The 15,542-nt window shown below is 41.4% G+C and overlaps 1 protein-coding gene across 5 annotated transcripts in view; it reads left to right on the top strand.

The window, feature by feature from the left end:
* The window catches only part of DIP2C (disco interacting protein 2 homolog C), a 401,118-nt gene that overhangs the window by 251,057 nt on the left and 134,519 nt on the right, over positions 1-15,542 (top strand). For 4 of the 5 annotated variants that reach the window (XM_061585822.1, XM_061585823.1, XM_061585824.1 and 1 more), the window contains one exon: positions 60-170. In XM_061585822.1, coding sequence (XP_061441806.1) covers positions 60-170 — 111 coding nt within the window. Of the gene's footprint in view, positions 1-59; positions 171-14,526; positions 14,678-15,542 lie in introns of those variants that run through there. The other variant, XM_061585826.1, reaches the window with a different exon arrangement.

A 15,542-nucleotide genomic window follows, 5' to 3' on the forward strand; every position in this document is an offset into this window, starting at 1 on the left:
AAAAAAATGTGCATAATGCAATGAAGTCTAACCTTTTCCTCTCCCTCCCACAAATGCAGGAGTGGATCAAGCACTGCCACAAGAACGCCGAACTCCCGTTACCCCTTCCTCCTCCTCTCGATACCACCGACGCAGGTCCTCAGGGTCACGTGATGAGCGCTATCGATCAGGTATGTGGAGAAAAAACAATAGCAGGCTGAAAGGAAATCTCTGGATAACCATTTGAAATCAGCATTCTTTTCACCACGGCTGGAAAAAAAGTGGTTATATTTATTCTAATTTCATTTGCCCCCAGATCCCAAGATTCTTAGTTCTTGTCATTGCATTGCACATAAACAGAAAACAGCTACCTTAAGAAATAAATTATTTATTTTTTATATGTAGACCTACCAGTCTTTGTAAGCTCAAGTGCACAGGTGTCCTTCTTCCCTGCCCAACTAAGTGAAAACTTTTTATCTTGAGATATCAAGCCTTAACCTGGAGCCTTCTGCATAAGAGCATGTAGAATAATAACATTTTAGAAGGGATCTTTTGAGATCATCTAATCTGGGGTGAGCTGCAGACTTGCCAGATCTACTTTGTTTTTCACTAGAACCCCAAGGTCTACCAATCAGAACCAAGTGCAAAAGACATGCACTTAGAATTAAAGAACAGAATGTCCTCTGAGCACCTTCTGAGCTGAGGAATTTGTTTTCGGTATGAGAGCTGAACTGATGCCATAATCCTCTCACAAACATCCACTCCTGGTTTGCTTTCTTCATTTAAGCATTAGGAAGGAGAAAAGTTGATGAAACATTACTTCTGATATTTTGGCAGCACATCCCACCTCGGCTGAAAGGATACAGATTTTAACAGGGACAGATGTGACCACAGAAAGGTGGAGTCAGAGGACGTGGTAGTGCACACAACACACACCACTAGTTTGATGGTCCTACTTTATTAATTAATTAATTAATTAATTAATTAATTAATACCCCGCCTTTTGGCCCAAGGCCCTCAAGGCGGCTTACAGAAGACACAAAATATCAAACTACAATATAAGAATACATCAATAAAACAATAAAGCAATACAATAAAGCAATACAATTTACAAAACACAATAACAAGAGTTAAATAACAATAACCATCACAATCTACATTTCCAACTTAATACTTGCAGCGCTAAAATTGGCCCCAAGGTACCGTCTAAAAGCACATAAGTCCATGGGAGCGCTTCTTAAGTTATTCTGTTCTGTGGAAGAATGGACAACATCCAATGTCACACAATATTCAATGTTATTCAAGAAGACTTCCATGCATGCAACACAACTTCCTCATCCATTCCTCCTTGCACCAGCCTCCTGCATGCCCCCAGATCTGCTTCAGAGCGCCCCCCAACATTCCCCCGCAGATCTAGAAGATGCATAAGGGAGCTGCAGAGGGGATGTGGAATCTGTTCCTTTAATGGTGTCTGCTCCACTGATGGACAGACACCACTGGATTTTATCCAGTAGTGAATACTGGATTTGGAAGATTTGGAAGACAGCATTGGAACATTACCTATTTTATTTATTTATTTATTTATTAAATTTATATACCGCCCGACTAGCGGTGAACATAAAATAGTATAAAATACAATGAATAACAAAATAATATTAAAATACAATCAACAATACAATAAACCTAGTTGCGGGGCATGGCTAATATCCTCATTCCTTGATACGACACTGGCCGCTATTCAGAATTTCTTTACTAAAGAGCACACAGTATTTATAGTGTTATTTCCATGAATTGAGACTATTAAATACATTCTAACTGAGGACAAAACAGTTTAAAAATTAATGATTTGTGTATTAAATAAAATTAAACTTAAATGCTTCAACTGTCGCATCAGCCTGCCAAATGTCAGCGCCCCCCTAATGAACCCAAACGCCCCCCTAAAGTTTGTAGTCACGCCAACACCCCCCTGAAAGGCTGTAATGCCCCCCAGGGGGGCACTACCGCCCACGCTGGGAATCGCTGACCTAACGGAACTTAATTCTTAGTAGACGTATAGGATTGCACTGTTAATCTTTGTCACAAAATTATATGAGCAAGGTTTTGGGTTTCTCCAGAAATGTTTATTCAGGTTGGGTGTCGGATGTGCTTTAACTTGAATTCCTGCATTGACCTCTTCCAACCCTACTATTCTGTGATTCTGTAAGTAGAAGATAGTGTTGCCAACTAACCAGAAGTAACAGCCTGGCCTGCTCCTGTGCCTTTCACAGCAGGTTTGCTCTGTGAAATCAACAGGTGAAGTTTTTCTTGGCACACAGATAAACTAATGTCCACAGATCAAGCCATGGTCAAAGGCCCAAGATCTGTGGGCAAGTAAAAATGTTGGCAGCCCAGGCAAAGGAATGTACTGCACAACAGCCTGCTTCATGCTACGCTACATTTTACCCAGAAAGGGAGAACCAGTAGCTACATCCAGAATAAATAACTGTACCCTGGGTGGCCCCCTTTTTGCAGGGATTGATTGTTAAAGGCATAATAGCATATCAATTTCCATGGCATCATCAGCCACCTCGCTACTTGATAACAGCAGGCGAACGACACTAAAGACACAAGAGACTACAAATCCTATAATTCAGGCACTTTGATCATAGCACATTAACTGCTTTATCACCTGTCACTACTAATTAGCACATGTCCTTATCCTGTTGCTAATAGACACTTGGCACCAAAATTAATTATATAGTCATAATACCTAAAATCTGAGCATTTCCAGCAGTTCTCACTAAGTACATCCAGAATTTCTCTAGCAAGCAATGGCAGAGGGCCAATTAAGATCATAGGATAGTTTCAGTTATCCATAATAATCAAGAGTATTCAATTCTTACTTATATTTGGAGGATGAGTTGCCTTAAGCCATCATTAACAAATAAGAAATATTAGCATTATTATTGTCTACATAGATGGAGTTGACAGAATCCAAAGGGTTAACCTGAGTTTTAAAAGTCCTTTGCCATCTGGTCCACCAACTAGACTTTGGTGATATATAGGTATTGACATACGTACACACAAGTGTGACCTGCAAAAAAATGTTGCAAAGTAGAATGCTTCAGTTGAAGGTGTGTGTCTGCCAGCCAGCCAGCCAGAAAGCTGTCCATGTCCTTTTACTCCATTTCATTCCCTCTCCCCCAACAGACACTCAGTACTCGTCAGCCACTGAGTATGCTTAGCCTTTATTAGGCTGTTTTTGCTCTTCTCCCTTCACCTAAACTACTCATTAAAAAAAAACAACCTTGGGCTTCCCCCAAGCCCTGATACGTCCCTCCTGTGTGTGGATTGTACTATTTTAGTTAGGTAAAGATTGGGACTCAGAGGAATGAGTTTGCTGTAAGCATATAGGACATTTAAAAAGTTAAAAGCACCATTGGATATATGGAGGCAGTTGCATGATTTTCTGCCAACGTGATTTCTCTCTCTCTCCAAATAATGTATTGTGAGCAAAACAGAATGGAAAAATCAGGCCCTTGCCAGGTGTCAAACAATATCTGCCTTCTTTGGGCCTGGCCTCCAAGCAGTCTTCTGTATCTTTAAAAGTTGTGCAGGGGGAAGGGTGAATTCCACCTTGTGTTTTTTCCCATTACAGAGTTGCAAGAACACCTGCACTTGGCTGACTTTTTCTTCTCCTAAAGATACAGGATCAGTCTCAGGCCAAGAACCTGGGAACCCTACTGTGTATGAGAGAAAGTGTGGATGGCCCCCAAAAAGTTATCCATGAGGGAATGTAGCCCTTGGTTTCCACACCCCTGCCATAGGACCCATGCAGCTTCCTAGGCCCCAGCATGGTGGGATCTGCACATTGCCTGAAGAGGCGCCAAGGAGGCCAGAAAGGTGGGCTTCCAGCAACCTGGATGGAGTTGGGAGAGAGGATGTAGGCTGGGTTGGCCTAGTTATCGCCCTCCCCACCGCTGGTCAGCAACAGTGACCAGTGTGAAAAAATGGCCTGTGCTGTCTAGCCCTCACTGTGCAGTTGCTGAGATGAGTCAGAAGGGAAGGAGTAGCCCAGACCAGCTTACACCATCCTTCCTGCCCCACCTGTGTGGAGGTCTTCTATCTCTTGCTCTCAATTCATGAAGTGCCACATTGCACGCTAACAGTATAGTTGATTCACTGACGGGAACCAGTTTCAATTATCTGAATGCTGTGAGTTAAGAATACTCTTGTATATTTTGTCAGACTATTTTAATTAGGGTGTGCTTCTGTAATAGGGAATGAAAAAATGTTACAGACGGCCTTTCATTTAAACAGGGAATGAATTCTAAATTATCTTACATTACCTCAATATCTCAGAAAAGGCATCTATATTGGCATTTTGGTAATATGCAAATTGGTCTGCATTTAATCAGTTAAAAGGCAGGTGGTTAATCAGCTAAAAATTAGGGTTGACAGCCCTAGAAATAAGCCAACAGCATTGGCGGGAGAAGGTTTCCATGTCAGAAAGCTAAAATGAGATAAGTTTCTTTCTGTGGCCCTTCAGTAGAAAAAGGATAAAGACATATCATAGATAATTTAGTGAATCCCATAAAATGCAGAGGGTTGAATTTGATGACTTTAGAGGTCCCACTGAGCCCTGATACATTTTGAGGGGATGGGAATTGGGGGGGGGGGACGAAGATGCAGTGATGTTAAAAAGCCTCCCTGAGCACATTTTCACCAACTAAGATAAATTCAGCCCACTGACAAGCCACAACATATGGCAGCCAGGCTGCATCCAGGTTGAGGGCTTATAAGTTGTGGAAGTCTGTCTTAGAACCATTGAGTAACACAAAAGGGGGTTGGTGCAAACCATTACTGCATCCCTATGCATGCTTATTTAAGTGTAAGTCCCATTGAGTTGGTGGGATTACTTCCAATAGGATATGGAATAGGATCAAATAGGATCTGGCAGTGTTGTTTATATCTCACCCTTCTTCCCAAAGCATTTTTAATTCCTTAATTGATACATTAGCATTTTATCCTGATTATGTTTTAAAACAAAAGTCAAATTATAAATAAATATATAAATAACTTTCCTTCCTTGGGATCACCATACAAGGGTTATTCCATTTTTAAGTTGAAAGAGAGCAACTTTTCCCATGGCCACCCAATGACTTTCATGGCTGGGTGAACCCAGAGCCTGGAAATAATGAAACAAGTGGGTAATTCCTTTACATTTTGATTGTAATAGAACTAGGAGTAATTTTATTACTTTTGTGGAGTAATTGTAATGTTTCCAGCATTGCTTTTGGACATTACTTGGGAGAGGAAGCAGGGGAAGTCTTCTGCTCCTCTGATTTGTGGATGAAAATCATGTGCCTCAAACTGGGCTTCTGTGCAGTGTCGCTCTTCCCTTGTGCTCTGTGGGTGGAGGCGATGAAGGAGGAGGTGGCAAGTGAGACGGGGTGCAATGGAGAAAATAATTGTTTAAAAAAATGGACGGTGGTGGAGAATCATGGAGTGGAGGGAGAAAGGAGCCGGAGGGCAAGAACATGGATAAAGGAGGAGAAGGAGGCAGCAGCAGAATTGAGATAAAGAACTGTGGAGGTGAAAGATGACGCGTGTGTGTGTGTGTGTGAATACTGTGTTTGCACTTGGCACACAAAGTGGCCTCCACCACACTCTCTGGCTGCTGTGCTGCATTTGCAGTATTTTAACTTTTTTGCATCTCAGGGGAAAATGATTGTTTGAGTGAGTGTCCCTTAGTTGCTGGCAGGGCAGAGTCCGGGAGGTGGTTAAGTGAGAGAGATTACGCTTGCTGGCTGAGTGGGGGGAGTTGCACTTGGTTTGACATGCAAAGATCTGAGTAGTGGCCTCTGCCTCCCTTCCCACCTCCCTTACCAGCAGAGAGACCACCAGTGCTATCTTATGGATAAAAAGAATTATTCTACTACCTCTGTACGTGTGCGTTTATTTTTAATGTTGTTTTAGGCTACTTGCCAAGATGAAGGAGGTGTGAAAATTGGAGGGAGAATTATCAATAATTTAAGATATGCAGACGATACCATACTATTAGCAGAAATCAGTAATGATTTGAAAAGAATGCTGATGACAGTTAAAGAGGAAAGCACAAAAGAAGGACTACAGCTGAACGTCAAAAAGACTAAAGTAATGACAACAGAAGATTTATGTAACTTTAAAGTTGACAATGAGGACATTGAACTTGTCAAGGATTATCAATACCTCAGCACAGTCATTAACCAAAATGGAGACAATAGTTAAGAAATCAGAAGAAGGCTAGGACTGGGGAGGGCAGCTATGAGAGAACTAGAACAGGTCCTCAAATGCAAAGATACATCACTGAACACCAAAGTCAGGATCATTCAGACCTTGGTATTCCCGATTTCTATGTATGGATGTGAAAGTTGGACAGTGAAAAAAGCGGATAAGAGAAAAATCAACTCGTTTGAAATGTGGTGCTGGAGGAGAGCTTTGCGGATACCATGGACTGCGAAAAAGACCAATAATTGGGTGTTAGAACAAATTAAACCAGAACTGTCACTAGAAGCTAAAATGATGAAACTGAGATTATCATACTTTGGACACATAATGAGATGACCTGATTCAATAAAAAAGACCATAATGCTGGGAAAAACAGCAGGGAGTAGAAAAAGCGGAAGACCAAACAAGTGATGGATTGATTCCATAAAGGAAGCCACAGACCTGAACTTACAAGATCTGAACAGGGTGGTTCATGACTGATGCTCTTGGAGGTCACTGATTCATAGGGTCGCCATAAGTTGTAATTGACTTGAAGGCGCATAACAACAACAACAGGCTACTTAGATGTGCAGCAGCCAAGGCCAGCACCTTGTAGGCATTTTTTTAAAGTAACTGAAATATAATTGTAGTGATTACTTTTGAGAAAAAGCAAAGTAATCAGTTAATTTCAGAGCAATTGTAATTGTCACAGTAATTACTGCTTTTTTGGGCCTTAAGTCATAATCGACTTGAAGGCACATAACAACAAAACAACTGTAACTGTAATTTATTACTTTCTAAAAGTAATCTTCCAAGCTTTGGGTAAACCCAATCAAAGCCCAACATTCTGTCCATTACCCTACATTTGTTTTTACATTTTGATATGAATTTACACTTTTTAGTTAAAGCAATAAAAGTGTAGGAGACCTGAGCAATGCAAATGAACAGGCTCTTTCCCATGCAGTCACATGACATGCTTTGTAGAGAGGTTGAAAGAATCTTGGCCTACTAACATGGAAACTTTAAATATTTACTAGGTAACACTTGATTGTACTGAGAAAGGCATGCAGTGCTGTGAGCCAAGGTGGAAGTAATAAATCACCTACAGGCTACAGGGCATTAGGCCTTTTCTGTGTTTCCAGAACTGTGCTGAAATTATGAAGATATGGAAGTCAGTGTGTCTGCCTTTCACTGCAAAGGGGGAAATTTTTTCTGTACAAGCAAGGACAGGACAACTCATTCTATGGTTAAAGAGAGCAAGTTCCATTTCCGCTAGGAAGCTGCAGACCTGCAAGCAATCATTCTATTTATAAAGCCATCTGTATTTTTCAGGTGCAAGTGTTTTTTGTGTGTGTGTTTTTTGTAAAGTAGAAGGGGTTGTTCAATTTGGAAACTAGCTTTGCTACCACTACACTTGAGGAGTGGTGTGTGTGTGAGAGAGAGAGACGATTGAACTAGGAAGCGAAGGGCAGGAGCAGGGCCGGATTATCCATTAGGCTTAGTAGGCTGAAACCTAGGGGCCTGGAGCTCTTGGGGGCCCACGATCTGCAGAAGCAGGACAGGAGCTGCGGATCGCAGGACAAGAGCTTCCGAACCGCCCGCCATCCCCCCGTTTCACTTACTTTTTTCTCCACTGTTTTTTGCAGTTTGCCATCAATCAAGATGGCGGCCGAGGTTTCCCTAAGGGGCTGAAGCCTCTGCCGCCATCTTGGTTGATGGCACGCATGCGTGCTACACGTGCGTATTGCTGCCATCAACCAAGATGGCGGCAGAGGCTTCAGCCCCTTAGGGAAACCTCGGCCGCCATCTTGATTGGTGGCAAACCTCTGCGCTCAGTGCGCGCAGCCGCAAAGAAAGCAGAAAGGTAGGTGAAGCAGGGGGAATGGGATGGGATGGGATGGGATGGGACGGCAGGCAGCTCAGAATCAGCCTAGGGGCTCTCCTCAGCTTAATCCGGCCCTGAGCAGGAGGGAGTACCTTTTACTTTATTATCCCCTGCAATGACTTCTTCAATGTGATCCAGTGTCTGCCTTGTAAGATGATATTATTTGTATGAGGGAAAGAGAAAGAATTAGCATAGGGACACTGCCATACACCAGGGCAGTATTGTCTTCTCTAATTGGCAGCAGCTGTTTGGGGTCTCAGGCAAAGGTCTTTCACATCACCTGGTCCTTTTAACTGGAGATGCTGGGGTTAAACCTGAGACCTTCTGCATGTATTTATTTATTTTATTTATTTTATTAAGCTTATATACCGCCCGACTAGCAAACAGCTCTCTGGGCGGTGAACATAGAAACATGTACAATAATAAAATTACAGGATCTAATATAACAAGTATATAAAAGTACACCATCTAAAATGAAATTACAACATTTACTTAAATTAACTTAAATTAAAATGCCTCAGAGAAGAGAAACTGACTGCTTTCACACTGCACTTTATTTCGTTATTCTGATGATTTCTTACCTGGTAATTTGCGCATTATATTTGATCTTTCACACGACACACAAGCTAGCTCCAGAATTCTAGTGGAATGTAGTGGAAGTTTAGCGCTAATTTCCGTGATAAATGATACCAGAAATAATCCGTTAGCAAGGCTGGGAACCTGGAAGATTGCAGGAGTTTTTCGATAGCTGCAGCCACTCACGTGTCAGGCATCCCAGCATGCAGTGTGTTCCCTCCCTTTAGTCGCACGGGGGTGGGTTTTTTTGGGCTGATGAATGTTGTACCGGTATTCTGGCATTAGTGCAGATAGCAGCAGCATTTTCCACACCCACCCCTGTCTTGATATAACTAAAACATTTTAAAAAGTCAGATCCTAAAGGAAGAGAGTTTGCATGGAGACAGGACGAGACCTCCTACACAGTGGGGAACAGTGCTCATGGGTGACGGACGAAAACAAGCTGTGTGAAAGACAGTTGTGCGAAATGCCAGTATATCGGCTGACAAAGCTGCTCTTCCTTAACGCAAGAGGCACTGCAGTGTGAAAGGGATTTTAGAAATCAGAAGCGCTACCTTTTTAATCTGTTAAAATAACGCAGTCAGCCCCATGTGTGAAAGCAGCCAATGTGTTCTACCACTGACCTATGGGTCCTCCCCAAATCTGCAATACCTGGTTAGGCCACATTGTAGAATATTGCATGTGATGAGGATGATTATCCTTGACTGGACTTTTGTGTCAGTAGAGCCAGTGTGATGTAGTGGTTTGAGTGTTAGACTACGACCTGGGAGACCAGGGTTCGAATCCCCACACAGCCATGAAGCCCACTGGGTGATCTTGGGCCAGTCACTGCCTCTCAGCCTCAGAGGAAGGCAATGGTAAACCTCCTGTGAATATCGCTTACCATGGAAACCCTATAATTAGGAGTGAGCAGTGAAGTGGCCAAGTTTGCTGATGACACTAAATTCTTCAGGGTTGTTAAAACAAAAAGGGATTGCGAAGAGCTCCAAAAAGACCTCTCCAAACTGAGTGAATGGGCGGAAAAATGGCAAATGCAATTCAATATAAACAAGTGTAAAATTATGCATATTGGAGCAAAAAATCTGAATTTCATATATACGCTCATGGGGTCTGAACTGGCAGTGACCGATAAGGAGAGAGACCTCGGGGTTGTAGTGGACAGCACGATGAAAATGTCGACCCAGTGTGTGCCAGCTGTGAAAAAAGGCAAATTCCATGCTAGGGATAATTAGGAAAGGTATTGAAAATAAAACAGCCAATATCATAATGCCGTTGTATAAATCTATGGTGCGGCCGCATTTGGAATACTGTGTACAGTTCTGGTTGCCTCATCTCAAAAAGGATATTATAGAGTTGGAAAAGGTTCAGAAGAGGCAACCAGAATGATCAAGGGAATGGAGCGACTCCCTTACGGGGAAAGGTTACAGCATTTGGGGCTTTTTAGTTTAGAGAAAAGGCGGGTCAGAGGAGACATGATAGAAGTGTATAAAATTATGCATGGCATTGAGAAAGTGGATAGAGAAAAGTTCTTCTCCCTCTCTCATAATACTAGAACTCGTGGACATTCAAAGAAGTTGAATGTTGGAAGTTTCAGGACAGACAAAAGGAAGTACTTCTTTACTCAGCACATAGTTAAACTATGGAATTTGCTCCCACAAGATGCAGTAATGGCCACCAGCTTGGATGGCTTTAAAAGAAGATTAGACAAATTCATGGAGGACAGGGCTATCAATGGCTACTAGCCATGATGGCTGTGCTGTGCCACCCTAGTCAGAGGCAGCATGCTTCTGAAAACCAGTTGCCGGAAGCCTCAGGAGGGGAGAGTGTTCTTGCACTCGGGTCCTGCTTGCGGGCTTCCCCCAGGCACCTGGTTGGCCACTGTGAGAACAGGATGCTGGACTAGATGGGCCGCTGGCCTGATCCAGCAGGCTCTTCTTATGTTATTATGTTAACCCTATTCATAGGGTCGCCATAAGTCGGAATCTACTTGAAGGCAGTCCATTTCCATTTTTTCAGAACTTGAGCAGGCACATTCTTGTCGTGTCTGCAGAACACTACCCTCCTTTGTTGCCAAAGATCTGATCACCAAATTTTCAATTACCACAAGTTCACATCACAATCTCTCAATTCACTTGTGGATATGCCCATGGCCAATGGCAATCATGTAGTGAAATGTTGGTAACATAAATGACTGTGTGAACCAGCCCCAACCAGCAACAGCATTAAATAAAAGTGGAGATGTTTTTCTGTTGTACAGAATTGAAAATAATACCTATTTTTAAAACAGTGGCTCTAGAACTGTGTTACCTTAAGGGCCATACTTGGCATTAACAGTAACAGACACAGTTTGTAAACCCTTATCTGCTGCAATTTTGTAGAAAGAGCTGGGGATCTGCTTTAAAGAGCAGAGAGCATGTAAACTGGAGGAGCTGAACCCTCCCCCCTTTTGTTCGTAGCTTGAATTTATCCCAAGCCCCACTGGCTCCAGTAGTGGAAGTGAGGATGTCCCTGTGAGGAGAGGCAGTAACTGGTGGCTGAAGGAAGATTCTGTGCCCCTCACTCACACTCCCTCTTTGGTTCTTTAAATCATTCATTCAAATCTGCTTGTCACCCTGCTTTCTACATGATAACACCAAATCTGACTTCAAAGAGATAGAATGCTGGACCTCGCCGAAGAAGACCTCACTCAATCCCCTGCTCAGCCACAAAGCTTACTGTTCTCATGTGATCCACTTCACATGGTTGTTGTGAGGATGAAATTGTGGGGAGCGTTGTTGTTGTTGTTAATAACAGTAACAACAACAACAACAAAATCTGCTATGGTCACATTTAGTTTAGCTTTAAGTTTTACTATTTATTATCAGGCCACCTCAGAGGAAAACTTGACAGGCTGAGTAATGAATCTTGCACCGATGGCCTGAGCACAAGTCAAGCAATTAGCCTTCCCAATCTTGTCACTTCATTTTGTGCCATTTATATTGATTCTCTAAGAATAGCGAGAAGCACAAATTGAATCCAGTGTTTGAGCCAACCGCCCTAGAAGGGAAGACGATCAAAGGAAAGGAAATGGAAGGTTAATATCTGCTACATACAGTAAAGTGGGTATGTTTTATGCAGTGGTTCATATTTTTATTTGGGCTTTCCAGGAGAGGAGAGAGAACCTAGGAGAAACAGAGCAACAACTCTATATTATTATTATTATTATTATTATTATTATTATTATTATTATTATTACTACATACCCTTCCTCCCAGAAATATTAAGAAACCTGAAAAACAGCTGCAGTGTTCAAAACTGAAGAGCAGCACATAAGTACTCTGAACTAGAACAGCAGACATAAATCAACAATTTAAACTCCAAAAGCTTGTCTATATAAAGAGTAAAGATGTGCATTTAAAGAAAATGAGTGGCTACAATATTATTATATATATCCATTCTATAGGACTTTGCAGGGCACAAGTCTAAGCATATTGACTAGGAATTAAAATTCAAGTTGGCTTCCCAGTAAACAAGTGTTTGGACGGATGCTAGTGGTGCAGAATCCTTTGCTGATAAAAATTAAATGTCTGCATTCATCCTCACAACAGTACCTGTGTGGTTACTATATTAATATTCCCATTTAACCTATAACAAATTGAAAATAAAAGAATAATGGCACCCCAAAGCTTGAGTAGCACCTAGCCCTACATTATTTACTGTGACAGCCACTTCCCAGCCACCCTGGGTCTTCTGCTATCTGAGAGGAGGGACCTCTACCCAGGTCATTTGAGCAGGTTAACCCTATAATCCCCAAACAAACAAAGATATGCAACAGACCAGAAAGATATGCATTCACATATAATACAGAACAGTCCTTATAAAAGAAGGGAAGAAGAGCTCATACAGGACAGTGAATTCCAACTCGTTCACAGTTGCACTAGATTTTTCTTTTTAAAATGTCCCTGAAAAACTAATTTACGTCCACAGAACGATAACAAGAAAATGAAGTAAAAGGACAGCATAACTCATTCTGTGGAATATGGGTAAGAAACCCGCTGGTCTTCCAGCTCCAGTGAGCATGTTAAGTGGTGAGAGATAATGAGAGTTGTAGCCCAATAAAACTGACCTCCCTCCACGGAAACTACAAACCCTTTGGAAACTACAAAGGCTTGCCATAGTGAGAACCCAGGAATTGGCAGTGAAATCCTGTTCATGTCTAGTAGAGTGGCCATGGACCTTGCATTACGGAGGACAGTCCCCTACTAGAAGGGCTATTTTTCTATTTGAAGGCGTCTTCTTTTTGAAGAACTGTCCAGGCCAATCTTACAAGAACCATGAGAATGGTGAGCTAGAAGCCTTCAAGCTGTCTGTCATCACCTGGACAACAAGCACACGCAAGCCACCTGGTCGCAGCCATCTCCACAATTAAATATAAAATTAACATATAAATTAACATATGTAAATTTTATACAAATATGCCCTCATCCCTTTTGTGGGAATGAGCAATTGGCCACCCTAATGTCTGCTCAGATGTTAGCCCTACTAAATATAATGGGACTTAGAATCACAGAATTGGAATCACAGGATCACAGAGTTGGAAGGGGCCTGTAAGGCCATCAAGTCCAATCCCCTGCTCAATGCAGGAATGCAACTTAAAGCATACCCAACAGGTGGCTGTCCAGCTGCCTTTTGAATGCCTCCAGTGTTGGAGAGCCTACCACCTCCCTAGGTCACTGGTTCCACTGTAGTACTGCACTAACAGGAAGTTTTTCCTGATGTTTAGTCAAAATCTTGCTTCCTCTAACTTGAGCCCATTATTCTGTGCCCTGCACTCTGTGATGATCAAGAAGACATCTTGGCCCTCCTCTGTGTGACAACCTTTCAAGTACTTGAAGAATGCTATCATGTCTCCTTTCTTCTCAAGGCTAAACATGCCCAGTTCTTTTAGTCTCTCCCCATAGGGCTTTGTTTCCAGTCCCCTGATCATCCTTGTTACCCTTCTCTGAACATGTTCCAGTTTGTCAGCATCCTTCTTAAATTGTGGTATCCAGAACTGGATGTAGTACTCGAGATGAGGCCTGGCCAGTGCCGAATAGAAGGGAACTTGTACTTCACATGATTTGGAAACCATACTTTCGTTAATGCAGCCTAAAATAGCATTTTCCTTTTTTGCAGCCTTATTCCCAAGTATGTTAGTATCGGTTTGCAGCCTAAAACCACTACAATAACTGCTTCAGGGATATAGTTGTCTGACCTCAGGAATATTTCAAGGAACTAATTCTGATTCTTTGGCATGGTTACATGGAAATTTACTGTGCTCAGTAAGGTTTATTTTTTCAAGTGTGTTCACATAGAATGGCAGCATGTGTAACCCAAACCTTTGCATATTTACCCCATAGTTTCACTGAGTAGTCTGAGCTTTAATCCGAAGTCAGCATCTATATGATTGCAGCTTTATAGCCTGATTCTATACCTTGTCACTCAAAAGTAAGACCCGCTGAGTTCAATGTAAGGTCTTAAGCTGCAGTCCTATGCATGTTTTCGTGAGGAATAAACCCAGTTTACCTCAGCGAGACTAGGATCAAGCTGCAATTTGCATATAATATCCATACAATCAGATCAAAACTAATACTTCTACCAAATTATCTAATCAATGGGATTATTCCAAACTAAATGATAGGATGATCATAGCCTGTTAGTTGTAGTAAGAGATGAAGACATTTAACTAACTTCAGTAGCTATAGCAGCAGAAGCAATATAAAGGGAATAGGATCATTGTAAGAATAGGTTGTTCTAAGATTTCAGTCATATGCATGCTTACTTGGGAGAAAGACCCATTTAACTTAGTGAGATTTACTTCTGACTAAACATGCCTAGGATGAGATTGTCAGCAGTGTTTCAAGTCTCAAAAGAGGGAAAGCGTTTCTTCTGCTTTTAGGATCCTGAGAGTGAGCATGCCCCACTTCTGTACAGTAGAATAGGGTGTGGCTTCTTTCAGTTAATAAAATAGTCTGAAGGAAGAATATATGGGTAAGTGTATTTTAAGTAGCCTGGAAATGTAAAACTAAAAGCCCTAACTAAGCTCTTTTCTGAGAGTATAAATGGTTAAAGCCAAGAAAACGATCTTATATCACTTGAGTTTTAAGTATTATAGCTTCTGTTTCTTGGCTTTACCTAACTTGGTTTGGTTCACTGAGTGTTAAACTAGCTTCTGGAAAGTTAAGTACAGTTGCTTCCAGTTTGTTTTGTTTCCAAGTCATGTGTTCAGCATCCTGGCTTTATAATCTCATCCTTGCTATATTTATTCAGAAATATGTTTTGTGGTTTTTCGTTGAGGCTTATTTCCCAGTAAATATCCTTAACATTGTTGTATTACCCTAGAAATATAATTCCCTGCCCTCCATCAATGAAGATGGTTCAAAAATGTATTTAAAAAACAACAACCAAGATACAAGTACTTTTCTTAATCTATGTTTTCATGTCAAAAAACAATTCATGTCTGTTTTGTAGGATTGCTTTAAAAATGTTTTTTCCTTATTCTATTCCTTTCCCTGCCCACATGCTGTCTGTCAATAATAGTGACACGTCTTGTCTGTCTGAAACATGACAGTGTTCTTAGAGGCTGTTGCACAAATTCATTTTACTTGATGTGATCTAATTTAGAGCCTTATTTTAGCTAATATAGAAATATTCTGTCCTTATAGTATAAAAATCAACACAGACATCAGAACTGGATCATATGCTTTCTCCTTTTCAAACAATCCCTCTTTTCTTTCTGAAAAGCTCCATGGGTTAGATCCAGATAGAGTCATGTTCAGAGTAGATCTATAGAAATCAATAAATCTTAAGTTAGTCATTGTTAACTTTTAGTGGGTCTCTAAGTATATCTGAACCC

The sequence above is a fragment of the Rhineura floridana genome, chromosome 10, assembly GCF_030035675.1.
Source record: "Rhineura floridana isolate rRhiFlo1 chromosome 10, rRhiFlo1.hap2, whole genome shotgun sequence".
NCBI lineage: Eukaryota > Metazoa > Chordata > Lepidosauria > Squamata > Rhineuridae > Rhineura > Rhineura floridana.